General features: G+C 41.8%; 1 protein-coding gene across 1 annotated transcript in view; it reads right to left on the bottom strand.

The window, feature by feature from the left end:
- Positions 1-15,696, bottom strand: part of LOC119394939 (polycystin-2) — a 58,756-nt gene that overhangs the window by 20,445 nt on the left and 22,615 nt on the right. The window contains exons 3-9 of the mRNA XM_037662238.2: positions 11,548-11,678; positions 8,405-8,655; positions 7,090-7,314; positions 4,444-4,606; positions 3,678-3,743; positions 1,818-2,048; positions 743-864 (exon numbers count right to left, since the gene is read on the bottom strand). Of these exons, the coding sequence (XP_037518166.1) occupies positions 743-864; positions 1,818-2,048; positions 3,678-3,743; positions 4,444-4,606; positions 7,090-7,314; positions 8,405-8,655; positions 11,548-11,678 (1,189 nt within the window). The remainder of the gene's footprint in view (positions 1-742; positions 865-1,817; positions 2,049-3,677; positions 3,744-4,443; positions 4,607-7,089; positions 7,315-8,404; positions 8,656-11,547; positions 11,679-15,696) is intronic.

Here is a 15,696-nt window from a genome sequence, read left to right as displayed (position 1 = left end):
AATGAAACTGAGTTGAACCTTTCTACCATCGTTAAAAAGAAGAAGAAGAATCCTTTCTACTACGTGGCCAGACAACTTTGCTCATGTGGCCAGACAAAGCACTGGACGCGCGGGGCAAAACTGGATTTCCGGGAGATTTCTCTATGACCCGTACAACCGGGAGAAACGTTCAAAATCCGGGAGTCTCCCGGGTAATCCGGGAGACTTGGCAGGTATGTACAGTGCAAAACTTTAGAAGGCAGTGCTTGCTGAAATAGAATACAGATGAAAGTTCATCTAAAGTCTGAAATTCAAATTATGCAATCTAAATTACCGAGAAAAATATGCTGCCTCTTTGACTTTGCTAGTGATGAATTAAAGCCACAAGCAGGAGCTTCCATTCCCTACATCAAAGCTGTTGATACAAGAACATAGGCTGATTGCTGCACCAAAAGCTGTACCAAATATAGTCATAAAAAAACAATTTCTTTCTTAAAGTACAACTTTGTCATTCTCAAACACCCCGAGAGGTTCACAGGCAAGGTAACGGATAAACTCGCCACATACGACCTGCTACCATGCTCATGTGACAAGTATTTTTTACCACGTAACAATAAAGAAAGAAAGACAAGTTCAAAACAAATTGTTTAGTTCTTCAGTGCACCTTCGTGGTTCTAATATGTACAGATCTAATATGTACAACATAGAAAACAGAGAAGACTGACAAGATAGTCGTAGAAGGGATATCCCGCATTGTACTTACACGGCATTAACGAAGGAGCTGAAACCCTGGATTTGAGTTCCAAATAGAAGGTAGCCCAGTTGGGCAAAGGCAAAGAACACAATGAAGAACATAATGCTGAAGCCAGCCACATCCTTGGAGCACTGTGAAGAAAGAATGCAAATGCACAATTGTGTTCAACATCAAAATGCAAAGATAAATGAGAACGTTTACAGTGGGCAATGCTCCCATTCATGTGAGGGTATCGAACAATGCAAACAGGAATTTAACTCGAGAGCCAGTTTTAGCAGTTGTGTCATTACATAAGGAGAACAAATGGTTTACACCATCTTTTTAAAGCATGTCAAACATGCTTCTTTGACACCACATGAAAGAGTGTGGCCTCTTATTGTTTTGTCTTCCTAATTCAATAGGTAATTTGGCAACTCATTTGCTTTTTACTTGGCTGTGTTAGTAAGAATTCATGAAGGTGAAGGTCACAGCACACAAAAATGTTTAAAGAACATATGATAAAAATTACAGGACAAAAAAAAAGTACACGATTATTCAATGTCAAAGACGGAAGAAATTGATGCAAAAAGCTACATGTGTGATAAGCATTTCTTGAGCATTTCAAGGCATGGTAATAATGTACTATCCACGTGAAAATGTATAAGTGGGAATTCAACTGGTGTCAACTGGCATTAACTGGGATCAACTGGTTCCAGCTGGAAACCAAATGGTCCCAGTTACAGATATTTACTACATTAACAAGTGTGCAACCAAATAGTTCAAGCTCACAATAAAGCAAACACTTTTGAAGAAAAAAATTAGTGTACAACAATCGTGCACAGCAAATAAATGCAAAACAATCGTGCACTTCTTTCATAAATAAAAGTGATGTTTCTAGAAGTGCTCTCGCTCCTCTCATCATGTGTTATCACTTTAGTTAGCTTGAATTTCATTTAAATGGAACTCTGCAAACATCCCCATGAAATTTAATTTATGAGCTTTTACCGCAGTTGCGTAATGAAATGCCAAGACAAAAAGGAAATGTAAAAAGACAGATGAGAATCCAAAGGCAGAAATCTATATGAAATGCAGCAGCATATATTACCCGAGAAAGGGTGGATGAAAGCTGCGTCATGGTCTTGTTAAAGCTGATGTACTTGAAGACCTTAATCCAAGCAAAGAAAACAGCCAGTGCTACAGCATTGTTGAACTGCGTCTGGTAGAAACCCAGACGACCAAAGTCCGCAAACTCGTCCGGCTTGTCCAGCAGACCAGCCAGGAGCTTATTCACCATAACAGTACGATAGATGCTGAATCCAATGCACACCAGAGAGATCTAAGGAGAGCATAATGCGGCATGTCATGAGTCGCTTTGCTATGTTCTTTTCAGACTCTGGCTGCTAGAAGCATTACATAAATATGGCAAGCTTATGCTAAACATTCAAAACAGTCTTAGTGCACAAAATCTAGAAACACATACAGTCAATGTCACACACAGTACAAACACATCGTACGTGCTTTTTTGCTTCTCTGGAGGAAGGTAAGGGTGCCTAGAATGTGCTAGGTTGATGCACATTCCGTCTAAGCAATTCATTGCTTCTTAAACTCCCATGTCAGTCAATAATGACAAGCAACTACAGATGTGTATTCAAAGTTTAGGTTACACCTAATGCTGGCTGTACCCACAAAACACGAAGCTCCTAGAAGACCTCTTCAAATGACTTGAATGGCATGTAGATATTTTGGTATATTATGAAGTGTTGAATAAACATTTGTGACAAGAGGTTTTTATAGACGTTAAAATGTCCACTTCAAGAGCATACTCATTCATAGATATCATGTCTATACTACTCGTATGTAGACAGTGTCGTCCCAAAGGAAATAAAGGTGCTATGAGCACAAAGCACAGGTTAGCGTTCCGAAACTGCCTCTGATGTCACAAATGAATCATGCGTGGTCTTCTGAAAACTCTATTTCACACTCCAAAAGCTGGCCTTTTGAAATGAAGAACAGGCAAATAAGCTAAATGTACACATGTACAGATTTCCAATTAAACCATTCATATTCTTCAGAGAAACTTTATATTCCTCTATGCCTTAGCTACTGCTTTTGGTAGAACTGAACAGAGTGCACATTTTAGCATGTAGCTTGTGCATTCCAACATTTTGGGATAGTAAAATTTCCATGCAGCCAGCTATGTTTTAGCACCTTTTCCTTCCCCCTTTCTACCTTGGCAAGAAGACAAATGCTATGTGATAAGCACTACTAAACGTCAACAAGCTGACATGCATCCCAAGGCATACAGCAGCTAACAGGTCCAATCAGCTTTTGTAAATATCGATGGAAACTAGTTTAGGCAAACAGAGACTTAATATAGCAAGCTTGCAAATGAATTTCTGGCAAATGCTAATTTCCCACTGAATTTTGTTCATGGGCAGCTACCAGGCCTTAGAGAAGTAAACAACTGTTTTCAACTGCAGTGCATCACATTACTGTGCACAAAAAGAGCAATATTTCAAACATGTGGCACTTCATCTCCAAGCATAAGTTATTTCTGGAAAATAAAGTATGCATTAGTGACCAGCACAGTTTCCAGGGTAACTGCACTCATCATGCACCCATTAGGGCTCATCATGTTACCACATGCCACATAATGACACCAAGCAGTGCTTTGTCAAGTAACAAAAACTTCTTGTTTCTGATTGTGGATTACCACTTCTTGTCTGTGGCCTCCAATGGGGATCTGTATGATTGAAGAAATATCACTGCACTGCAGATAATGGTGGCCTCAAGCCACAGAGTTGTGAGATGCTTGTAAAGCTTATATGGCAAAGACCCAAGTGTGGAAGTTTCGGTCTAGGTGGTTAGGTGGCGAAGAAAGACACATAAGTTTTATTAACGACTTGGAGCATATAACCACACGCAAAAATGAAAAAGAAGTTAACTAGAACTGCTTTAAGCTCACCAGAATGACAAGAATGTCAAGGATGTTCCATATAGACTTGAAATAGCTGGTCCTGTTGCTCTTGATCTGAGGAAGAAATAATAAAGAGAAAAATATATACACATATGCAGGCATATTGCATGATGCCTGCATACAACAACTGTCACACCAAACGGTTGTTAGGATGTCAAGAGATATTAAAGAAACACATTACATGCTTGTAAGAAAATGCACTGAACTCCATACTTGTTCGTGTGTTCCAAGTAGCACTGTTCATCAACAATCAGTATACCAGCTTGTTTCTACCTCACAAGATATCTAAAGTATCACCAACCACAAGAGCCCGAAGAAATGAATGATATGGCTGCCTTGTTTTAGCAGCTTTTACAGTAATATGCAGACCATTTTTCCTCTTTGCAAGCGCACTTCTCTACCTTACACAATTAGCCATCTAAGACCACACATACACTTGCAGGCATGTGCAAGCTCGCGTTTCTGTGTCTTGCACCTGCATGCCTCGCAAAGAAGCTTGTTTACATCTGCACGAGACGCACAGCACCGTGCACTCCCTCATCCCTTGTCAGACATTCTTTTTTGCCGAGTTAATGAGAACAGTTTGAAATGTTTAAATATTTGTATTTCTTTTATCGAGCGCTGTCCTAAGGATACAGCTAGACATTTTTGGCATAAACGCCTGCACTAGCACAAACAGCTATTTATTGCAAAAACTGCTTGAACTGTTACTCAAGCACTAACCAGGCACGAGCCTTGGCACGAAGACACTCACCTCAAGGACTTCTTCGACGATGTAATAGAGAATGAACAGCGTGAAGAAGAACTCGCAAGCCATGATAAAGTAGTCGCTAACCGATACGTATCGCAGGAGCTTAACCGTGCGAAAGCTCCATGATGGAATCATGCCTCCCGTCGCAGGAAATTCAAACACCAGCCTGCACACACAGACGCAGAGAAGCTTTGTTCACACTAGGGCCTATAGTTCTAAAAATTGAAACTACCTATTTCAGCCATTGCGCTGCAATATGCAGAAAGAACTCGGGTAATTTGTATCAGGTAGTGGCACCAGAAAAAGAAGCAAGGAAGTAAAAACAGGTTTTCTATGTAAAAAATATGTGTAGCTCCTGCGAAAAGAGGCAGCGCCAATGCCACATCAGGTTAAACACTGCATCTTCCACCATGGCAAGCCGTGCCTTTTAGGCTAAGTATAGTGGATGGCTGCACCTTAAAAGAGTTCTGCATAAGTGGCAATAAATATGCCCTTTGGTTCGTAATTGGCTTGATTCAGTTCAAAAATGATTTTCACTTTCTTGATGCCATCCTGGTTGAAGAACATTCAGTGCAGAGGAGGCATGAAAATAAGCACATGCAGCATACTCGCACGACCAGAGCAACAACTGGTAACACGAAGGCAGTGTGAGACAACCATTGAAGTGCAGACACATCCGATCAATCTCAATACACTCTTGTGCCCATGGATGCAGGTACTGTACCTTCCTCTTTATCAGTGCTAATTGAGTTCCAGTGTTTGATGCAAGCCCATGAAAATCACATTTGAATGATACAAGCAGTGCTTTATCAAGCAACAAAAACCCTTGTTTCGGATCGTGGATTACCATTTCTTGCCTGTGGAATGCAATGAGGGTCTTTATGATTGAAGAAATATTCACCACACTGCAGACAATAGTGGCCTCAAGGCCTCACAGTCGTGAGATATGCTTGTATAGCTTATATGGCAAAGAAGACCCAAGTGTGGAAGTTTTGGTCTAGGTGGTTAGGTGGTGAAGGAAGGCTTTCAGTGCATTCTAGTAAATGGCTCAGCATTGCTGGCCATGCAAACAATGCAAAATCAGAATTTAGTCATGCTGTCTGCTTGCAAGAAAGTGATAGTGCAATAAAGGAGCTTCTTGAGTGCACGGTTATTATTACTGATACAAATTTTACAAAGGTAGGTACAAATTTTTAAATTTCATTCATAATGCATGAAGGGCCATTTATATAAAATGGTAAAGCCAACATTTCACCACATTTCACCATACCACTTGTGGTGAAGTACCTAAGTGGCCGAGCCTCCAAGTCACCACAATGGTTGGGCAATGCCATCAGTGTCAGACCTGGCCTGTGCAGTAGTCATGACAGAGTATGTAATGATTACCGAGTTTGTAATAAATTTTACAGTGACCTAATTATAATACTCGGCTTTCATTGCGGCAGAGCCTTGCAAAAGTCAATAAGGGTGAGAACACGAAGGCCGGCCTGCTAGATGATATCCATATCATCATCGCATTGTGGGAATGTCTCAGTACAGCCAATATCTAAAGCTGTGTGCAGCAAGAGACAGTATATGCTGCATGTCCAAGCCTTGACCACTGAAGATCGAGAGGAACCTTTACATTCAGGTGAAAGGAACTTCTTAAATGCAGATGGTGACTTAGAAACCTTTCTACCTACCCAGTCGGAGCAATAAGAGCCAATGCTGGAGTGATTTATAGCACCTGCCCCAGCAATGAACTGCCATAACGGGCACACGGTTAGTAATGCTTTTACTTTACCATGGGATGATGTGCAATCTAGCAACACGACTGACATGACAAACGTGAGATTTTCATATTCCACAGTTGTCTGCAGCACACATAAAACAGCAGACAAACCATTAATCATTTTCTTTGCTATCCATAACGAGATGTAGGATGTAGCACACTATAGAAGAAATAAGCCAACTTAATTTTCGCCAATCCACAGCTGTGCTGTTATCTGCTCTGCCAGCTTCTAGGCTGATTTACTATATGAAATCAACCACATCATATCGTTAGCTTGTCGATTACATCAAGGCAGCAGGCTCTGAATGAAGAATTGGCTATGAATACCTAGAACTTGACTATAAATACCTTGCAACAGAAGTGCTCAAGAAGATTTTAAAAAGTTGCGTTGTTTGCATACACCATATGTCCTCAAATTTTTAACATAAACATATGCCATACTCACAATATGCTTATAATGCAAATTCACAAAGTTTTATTAATTATAGATTTGCTTACTTTACTTGTTTGCAAAAATTTCGTGTGTCACATAGTGTATAAACCAAAGTGCCGAAGTTTTGTGGTCAATAACCATAACTACACTCATTTCCCACATAAAACTCATTTCCCACATTTACTTCTGAACACTTTACAAAATATAAAATGTGAACCTTCACAATGTGCTAAAGAGAGTACTGTAAGCACTTGGTTTTTAATGCCAGCAACATGTAGTGCACATGCACAGAAATTGCTACATATTCACACTAGTGCCTATTCGTCAAAATGTGAAGTCGACACACCAGGTAAGAGAGCCATGCATCACATGAAATTAACATAAGATGCGGCAAAGACACGGTCAGTTTATCTTCATATAAGACAGGGAACTAAAAGGTGCGTACTTGATCACACAGAAGAGGTTGACATTTGCGTTGTAGACAGTGAAGTCCAAAAAGACGGCCCGTGTGGCGCGCCCAATCCAGAGATTCTCCTTAAGTTCAGCCATGACCTGTGTTGCTGCCTCCTTTGTGATACCCAGGTCAGCATAGTAGCCAGCACCGCTGTACGATGACAGCAGGCCCCAGTGGTCTGCCCCATTCAGTTCCTTTTCAGTGTGGTATGTCCAGCTAGGAAAAGGGAGCAAAAAAAAGCTTCAACATCTGACCCACGCTTGCCTGCATTTCTCAGTAGTAATAATAATGCATGCTTTGACTCTTGCTTTGCTGCGTGCAGCACAGTGCAGGCAACAAGGTGTGTACGGACAACACCTTAGCTAAGGCAAAACGATTATCATCGTTACCATATTTATGTTTACTGCAGGATTAAAGGTACACAAAAGAGCAAAACGATATTTCTCGCATTAGTCAAGCAGTCTTCCACGATACCAAAAACACTGCACTTGCTGCGAGAAGCTTAATAAGCGAGAAAACGCGCAAAAAGAAAATACAGGTGGCGACGCCACCTTGGAATTCCCGCACCATTTGCCATGACGTCGCATATTTTTGACGGCGCCTGCTTGGGCCTACGTAGTTCCTAATCGGTTAAATCGAAGTACATTGTCCTCTGAGGGGGCCAGAGACTTTACATAACGAGTTTGTGGAAATTTCGTAGAGCCAGTGGCGCCAAAATACGTTAAATGCTCTTGAAAATCTTTTACGTCACGAATTACAAAGTTCGGCACGAAATTTAAAAATGAAACTTTGAACTTGGTTTTCTCTAATAATAAACCTGTGGTGGTGAAATAAACTACACAAGAGTTCTCTGAGCACACTTTATCAATCTAAACCAATTCATTCTTTCTCTTTAGTGTCCCTTTAAGGCCTCTACAAGCGATCCCCAATAACCCCTACCTTGTACCAGCTGTCACGGTCTTATGCCTACAAATTTTCTTATTTCATGACACTATCTAATTTTCTGTTGTCCTCAACTGCATTTCTCTTCTCTTAGTATCTATTCTGTAACTCCAATAGACCACTGGTTATCTACCCCACACACAGTGCTTAAAGTGTCTCTTTCGCCTAATAAGGTGTCAATAATAATAATAATAATAATAATAATAATAATAATAATAATAATAATAATAATAATAACACCAACAAGGATGTCCCTCACAATGTACTTGTTAAAGCTTGCAAAGAGTGACTATGCCTAGAGAAATATGTAGGACTGTAAAAGAAAAGCCACAGAGAGGCGAAAGGCTAGAGTAGAAATACTTACGCAGTGCCATTCATTAGCCCAAAGGGACCCTTGTCCTCAAAGTGCGGAGAATAGTTGTCGAAGCACTGGGTGATGGCCTTCTTGAAGTCCGAGTGGACATTGCACGAGTCATTGCGCACACGCAACTGACGAATGCGGGGGCTCCCCAGAAGCCGATTCTCATATAGGATGTTGCGATCATCGGCTAATGTGCTTTGATTATTGTACCAGTTCTCCCAGTACAGAGCACCAAGCATCACATCCTCCACGAACTGCATTTGTGAAAAAGACAGACAAGGAAAAAATTAATTCAGCCAAACCAAGAACATCAGTGCCCACGTGTGCCATCTAACTTTTTGTCTTGTTCAAAAGTCATTTCCTTTGTTATACAAGCAAGCACCAAAGGTCCGAATCGGCGTTCTAATGAACAAAGCTCTTCCAGTGCTACAGCACTGCTCACTTTTCACTAAGTGTTAATTCTATGCCAGTAAACAACTACTATTTTGGCACCTTAAAGGAAATGTAAATTCTGCAACCTAAGTTGTTTCCAGATGAAATACATGCACAACACCAGAGCTTTCCAGTACCTCTTGAGGCCCGCACAATGTCCAATATGATGCCTTTCTGGATTCACCTTAGAGGAGAACCAGCACAAACGTTTTAGAGAGTTTAGTTTCTCCTACCTCACTCAGTAGCTATTGACCCATAAATCATTGTATGTCACCTCAGTTACACTTGCATATGATGATTAATTAATCACGCTCTCTTTTAATGCAGGCAGCATTTATTTTTACTTCAAAGGTTAGCAACAGCATGACACTGTGTAGCACCTGGTTAATGCAATAAGGGCTGTCAGGGTGCGCTCATTTCATTGGATGAGCCTGCAAAAAGGCCCATGACTCAGGTTATGGCATAGTACCACAGTCTGCTACTGTTCCACAGAAAGTGCATATAAGATTATTAGCTTACTCAGGGTCCTCAAAGACTAACTGGAATGACATTTCCCTTTTGCTAAATTGGTTATATATAGTACCTTAGGAAAACTGCAAGGCAGGTACTTGTGTAGTTAGAAAAAATTAGTATTGTAGCATCTTAGCAATCAATATGGGTAGTGGGTAGTTAGTGGATATGACTTGGATCCCAGAACATGGCATCGGTGATTTTCAGCCCACCACAAATGCTGCTAGATCTTGGAGGCAGTGAACAAGAGTGGTGCTGAACTGTGAACATTCCAGGTTCTGTGTCATTTTTCACGAGATATAATGGCAGCATCTTTTTTCTTTTTTTTTCGTACCAAAAACATCTAGTATTGCTGCCAGCTTTTTGTGATGTATCTGTTCATATTTAGGGATCCGTGTTTTCGTAGTTTTTCTTGAAATTCGAAGGGTCTTTTTCAGAGCTCTTTATTTTCTTGCAGAAATTCGGCGTTTTTTTGGAGTTTATTGCTCGGAAATCCCCAATTCTCTGAAATTCGGAGTTTAAATTATTCTCAACACTCCAAAATCTTAGATCAAATCATATCTTAATACGAAAACATCAGAAGACACGAAAAGTATTTTAGTTGTCTGAAAGGTTTCAATGCACAAACACATATACACACAAGCACAAATACTTGAATACGAAACACCTACGTTTGTGCGCATTACAGCCTTAAAGCCTGTTGTAAAAGACATAAGCAATATGCTTTATGAGGTTTCTGTCATTGATGGAAGTGCATTCCTTTCGGATGATGACTCTCAGCTTTGAAAATGCCCTTGCAAAGTTTGCGCTAGAAACAGGGAGAGCCAGAACACTTGGTGCGCTGGCCAATCGACAATCCAAACCGACAGGGATTGAACAACGTTACAGATATTATAGCTCTGATAGTTCGCAAAATCACTCATGAGCTGAGCCATGTCGTCAGTTTCAAGAAACACTAACATAGAAATCAGCGCATGGGTTTCAAACGAGCGGGGTAGTTCATGCTTCACATTTGTATTCACAATTTGAACACTGTACCAAAACGATTCACCGCTGTGCTGCATGCAGTGCATCGCAAAGGTTCCCCTCAACTGTCTGTCTCCACTTTTTTGCGACAGCAGCATAGTATCCACGAAGGCCTGCGACAGTCGTTGAGTGGTCATTCTCGTCAAGGAGATCCAACAAATTTGCGACATCTGATGTGAAGACCTCAGATGGCTCACGTCATTCACTGAAGCGCACGTGCAAACGAAACCCAGTATAGGGTAAAACTGATGTACCAGGGCACTCTCTGCCTCAAGTTCTTTAATGACTGAAAGCACACAACACGAATTCGTCTTAAGGCACCTCAGCTTAATCAGCATGTCATGCACAATTTCAGGCGATGAAACAAGAGTTTGGAGCTCCTCACACTTCATTTCTTTGGCCTTCATCGCTTCTCAAGAAAGACACGTCAATAGTCCAGAACATCTTCTAAAGCTCCATGAAAAGAGAACCACCTACATGGACATACAGTGTTCAGCAACTTGATGGTCATGTCCATGGCCATGCACACAAGACCAAATTACGGCGCAGCTTCCAGGAATCGTATATTCAATGTCGTCTGGCACACCCCAGCGCCGCCATTGGACTGTATATCAAGATGTCGTCTCACTCTCCCGGCGTCCCTACATATATGTAACGAGAGACGTCAACATATATGTTGACGTTGCTCCGTCCGTGACAAGCCTTTTCTTAAATGTGCAATGGGTGTGGTCTACGAGATACTGTTGACGCGAGGTAAAGGTGATATCAGCCAAACCGGCCGATGTATCAATAACTGCTTAGAACATGCCCTTTCGATAAAGAACAGAACAGGGTAATATTGGCCGTTGAAATCGGAGTTTACCGGATAAATCCTAACTGTCAAAAATTTTGCCAGCGAGTGTTTAGCGGATCTTTTTGGATTTATCTGAAAACATGGAGCCCTACTCATATTATAGAAATAAAGTTTTTCATGGAAGTTATTTGATACATTTGGAAACTAGACTTTTTATTCAGTCTAAGCTTTCATTTTAGTTCGTAGGTTGGTTTAGGTCAGGGGTCTACGAACTACAACCAATCGGCCCAAACGTGGCCCGTGTTACCCCACAAAGCCTATGCTGTGCCTCCTGTCCTATGTGTTGCACTGTTTTATTCATGACAATGCATGAGAGCGTACGTACCGACCAAAAATTATCAAGGCTGGTTGAGCCACGGAGGTTGCTGGTGTTGTCTTTGTAGGTAGAATCCAAGAAGAGGTCGCTCATAACTTTTGTTTGGTAGTACATAGTAGGGCTCATCATGCCAAAGGTCACTGCAAAGAGGAATAATCAGCATCTATATATAACATGGTGTGAATGGTGTTACGCCACAATTAACATGGTAATGATACTGGCAATGTAGGTGATATTCACAAAAGGTCCCTCGACAGTTTTGTAACTCCATGACCTCGTCCTGTACTAATAGTGAATGAAACAATAAGCAGACATCTTTGATGAATAAGTTGCATGAAGCAATCTACCATCAAATCCCGAGCAAGCGCCCCCCTTGCGGTGAAAGATAATCGGACAAGATTTGGAGGGGGGGGCCCTTGCTCAGTCGTGGACCAAAATTCAAGACGGTGGCGGAATAGCCTCTAAGAAGAATGCACACCTGTGTTTCGAATCACTTTATTGAATACTCATGCATTCAGTGCTTTTACTGAACTGGAGAGAATCCTCGTGTGAAATTTCATGTGTTATGACAAGAGGGAAATCATTCTTCAAATGCTCCGACAATTTGTGACAACTCGGAATGCAATCCCGAGGCACCACACTATAAAAGTACTTAGAAATCGTGCACTTATCTAAAGACTCTCAGAACTTTGGTTCCTAGGAACCTCTGCTGCAGAATTCTGTAGCGGAGAACAGGTTGGAAAAAAACACCAGGCCTGCGCTAAAACCGCAGCACAGTCACAGCGAAAGCTGGAAGAGCGGCATTTCTAGAGCCTGTTGTAAGCTCTCTTGGGGCTACAATACAAGTACACTAGAAAGGTACCCACTACGCCATAAATCACAATTTTTGTGAAGTTGGGAAGCACCTACTAAGCCATTATTCGTCATTCTGCGGAGAAGCGAGGCACCAGCTACACGTCTGTAAGGCATTGTGTGCACTTTGTTGACGCGACGACTGATGACGATGAAGAATTATGGCTCAGCCCTTTGTAATGGGTTGGAAGCTTTAAACGGCCCACCAGTTATTTAATTTGCATTGGGTGACGCCCGGTTGCTATTTCCCTCTCCCGTCATGCTGTATAACATACGTTGACGTGGGAGAGAGACGGGGGGGCGAAGAACTTTACTGAGACCCCGAGGAAATGGATCATGCGCTTATTTGCTTCCTAGGCAACCAATAAAAGTGCATTTGCGAGGAACCCACTACGCTATAAATCATTGTAATTTTACTGAGACCCCGAGGAAATGGATCATGCGCTTATGGGCTTCCTTGGCAACCAATACAAGTGCACTTGAGAGGAACCCACTACGCTATAAATCATTGTAATTTTTGAGAAGTAGGGCAGCAGGCACTGTGCCATTTTTCGTCATTCTGCGGAGAGTCGTCGTACCTGCTAAACGCATGTAAGGCATTATGCGCACTTTGTTGATGCTGTGCCTGATGACGATGAAAAATTATGGCAGAGCCCTTTGTAATGGGTTGGAAGCATTCAACAACCTACTCGTTGCGCAATTCCCATTGTGTGACGCCTGGTTACAGAATTCGCGTTGTGCGACGCTTGGTGCTTATTTTACTCTTCTACCACGCTATATTGCATATGCTAATGTGGTTCCTTCCCGACATGAAGCCTGTATAGGACCTTTTTGCAAAGCAGTTTCAAGCACCGGCATGGCTCAGAGGTTGAATACTGGGCTCTCACGCAGAGGGCCCAGGTTTGAACCTCGTTCCATCCTGGAATTTTTTTCTTATTTCGTTTTTTTTCTTATTTCGAGCGATACTGGTTACGGACACCGACGGCGGCGGCGGACAACTACGGTGCCAAAAACGGCCGGCGAAATGACCTCATAACAGCTTTCGCAGTAAAACATGGAAGACGCTTGAGCTTCGCCTTCAAGAGTAGAACGCCACAGCTTAATCGGGCCTCGTGCGCATCACCTCCATTGCTAGCCTAGCTTTGGTTCTCGGTGCATGCCTCAACTGTGCACGTAACATTGGCTGTTTCAAACTATCCTTGTATGCCTACTGCAAGTACAGTTGTTGAGTGCCCACTACGCCATAATTATTCCTTTTGCAAATCAGTGAAGGGCCCACTATGCAACCGTAAGGCAACATGCAAACCTACGCAGCTGTTCACTTTGTTGATGCTTCTGCCACACAATATTACATGCGTTAAGGAGACTCCTTCCACTACATGACATTCATACAGAGTTTTTCCGAAGCAGTTTCAAGAAATAGCGTAACTCTTTGGTATAACACCTGTTTGCCACGCAAACGGCCTGGGTTCGATTCTCACTCGAACCCGAAGATTTTTATTGTTTATTTTATTTGCATCTTTCTCGATTATTCATCTAGTAATTTCTTCCGAAGCAGTTTCAAGAAATAGCGTGGCTCTGTGGTAGAACGCCTGCTTGCCATGCAGACGGCCTGGGTTCGATTCTCATTCGAACCCGAAGATTTTTGTTATATATTTTATTTGCATCTTTCTCAATTTTTCGGTCACGGACAGAATGATTTTTCGCTCACAACCAACAACGCCGACACCGGAATTTCTGCAAAACGAGCTTTTTAACGCTATCGTGTAATAATATGGTGGTGGGAAACGAGGGGGGCTTGCTCGGTCATTGGCGCATATTTCAAATATTCTGAAAAAGGGCAAGGGGGCGCTTGCTCGAGTCGGGGCGCTTGCTCAGGATTTTACGATAGGTGCTCGAAGTATGGTGACCAAGCTTATTAAGAAACGAGCCCACCTCAGTTCTCTCAAGAGCACTTGAGAACTTACCTAGTGCGTCAACAAGTGTAGACAGCTCAATTGTCTGATATTTAGATCCACATAACTATATATACAAGCATGCCTGACAGATATCATTTAAAGCTGCTTTTGTGAATTGCGAATCTTGCGTCTCTGAGCACTTTATAACAAAAATTGGTAGTTCCCTTATGTTGATATGCCACTAGCACATTTCTTTCCATCCTTAATTTTTTTTTTCTCTGCCTTTCCCCAAGCAGAAAGAGAATGAACAAAAACCACCCAACTTTTTTTTTCTCTCTCTACACAATGGTATCACTGGTTTGAAGGCATCTGAACTAAAAGTACACTGAACTGATTTTATTTTATGGACTATATGAGTACCAATTTAATTCTTAAATCGGATATTGCAGTGAAGGTTTCAAATGGGACATTTATTTTTAATCGCTAACTATTGCACAATGACAACAGCCAACGATACACAGTGTAGCTTAGCGATAAAATCCTGAACAGAAAGTGCTCACTGTTACAGTCGAGCTCATACGAGATATACAGTTAAAACTCGATCCAACAAAACCCAATTTTATGAAGTTCGTGATCTAACGAAGAAATTTCCATTCCGTGGCAAATACCCATACGGTTCAGTGTCGTCCTCAACTCGATTTAATGAACTAACTTGCCTACCTATTTTAACAAAGTTTTGCCTGAAAAGGTGCAGTAAAAAAGTCTGCAATTTGCTTCTAATTTTGACAGAGATGGGTTTTTCTTTGAGCATATGCTGTAACACCATCGTATTAAAAGATCTAGGTGCCCTAGTCACAGCCCCAGCTTTATTTTGACGAGGCTACACGCTGCACTCATGCACAGGACAATGGACTTGGTAGTTGGTAGCTCTCTCACGTATACCAGATGGTGTTAGGGGCGACGGTGGTTGCTTTTGCTACTTAAAGGGGGCCCTGCAACACTTTTCCAAGTAACCATCGAATGGCTTCGTTAAAGGAGTTTATTGCCTCACAAATCGACCGCTGCAAAAATATTTAGAATTCGTAAAGTACGAGCGCAGTTACAGAGATTTGTTGCACGCTGTAATTGTTTTCTCTCTTCTCTCGTCCCAATGAGCGCGCTGGAAGCTAAGCAGGGAGGGGTGGTACGGGCGAAAGAAGTTATGTCACGCACACGTCATGACTTTTAGCACTTGTTTGTTTTTTTTTTCTTTGATTGCGCGGCTCACTTTCAGTGTAATAGCGAGCGCGCACACAGACACGTGGCGGCCTCCTGCAGCAGTTGCTGTAACTAGGCAGCTGATGATACTCAAATCAGCCAATGGCCGTGAAATTCAGTATATGTCACGGTCATTTTGGTATATGGCATC

The sequence above is a fragment of the Rhipicephalus sanguineus genome, chromosome 1, assembly GCF_013339695.2.
Source record: "Rhipicephalus sanguineus isolate Rsan-2018 chromosome 1, BIME_Rsan_1.4, whole genome shotgun sequence".
NCBI classification, from domain to species: domain Eukaryota; kingdom Metazoa; phylum Arthropoda; class Arachnida; order Ixodida; family Ixodidae; genus Rhipicephalus; species Rhipicephalus sanguineus.
This window is presented reverse-complemented; position numbering and strand designations above follow the sequence as displayed.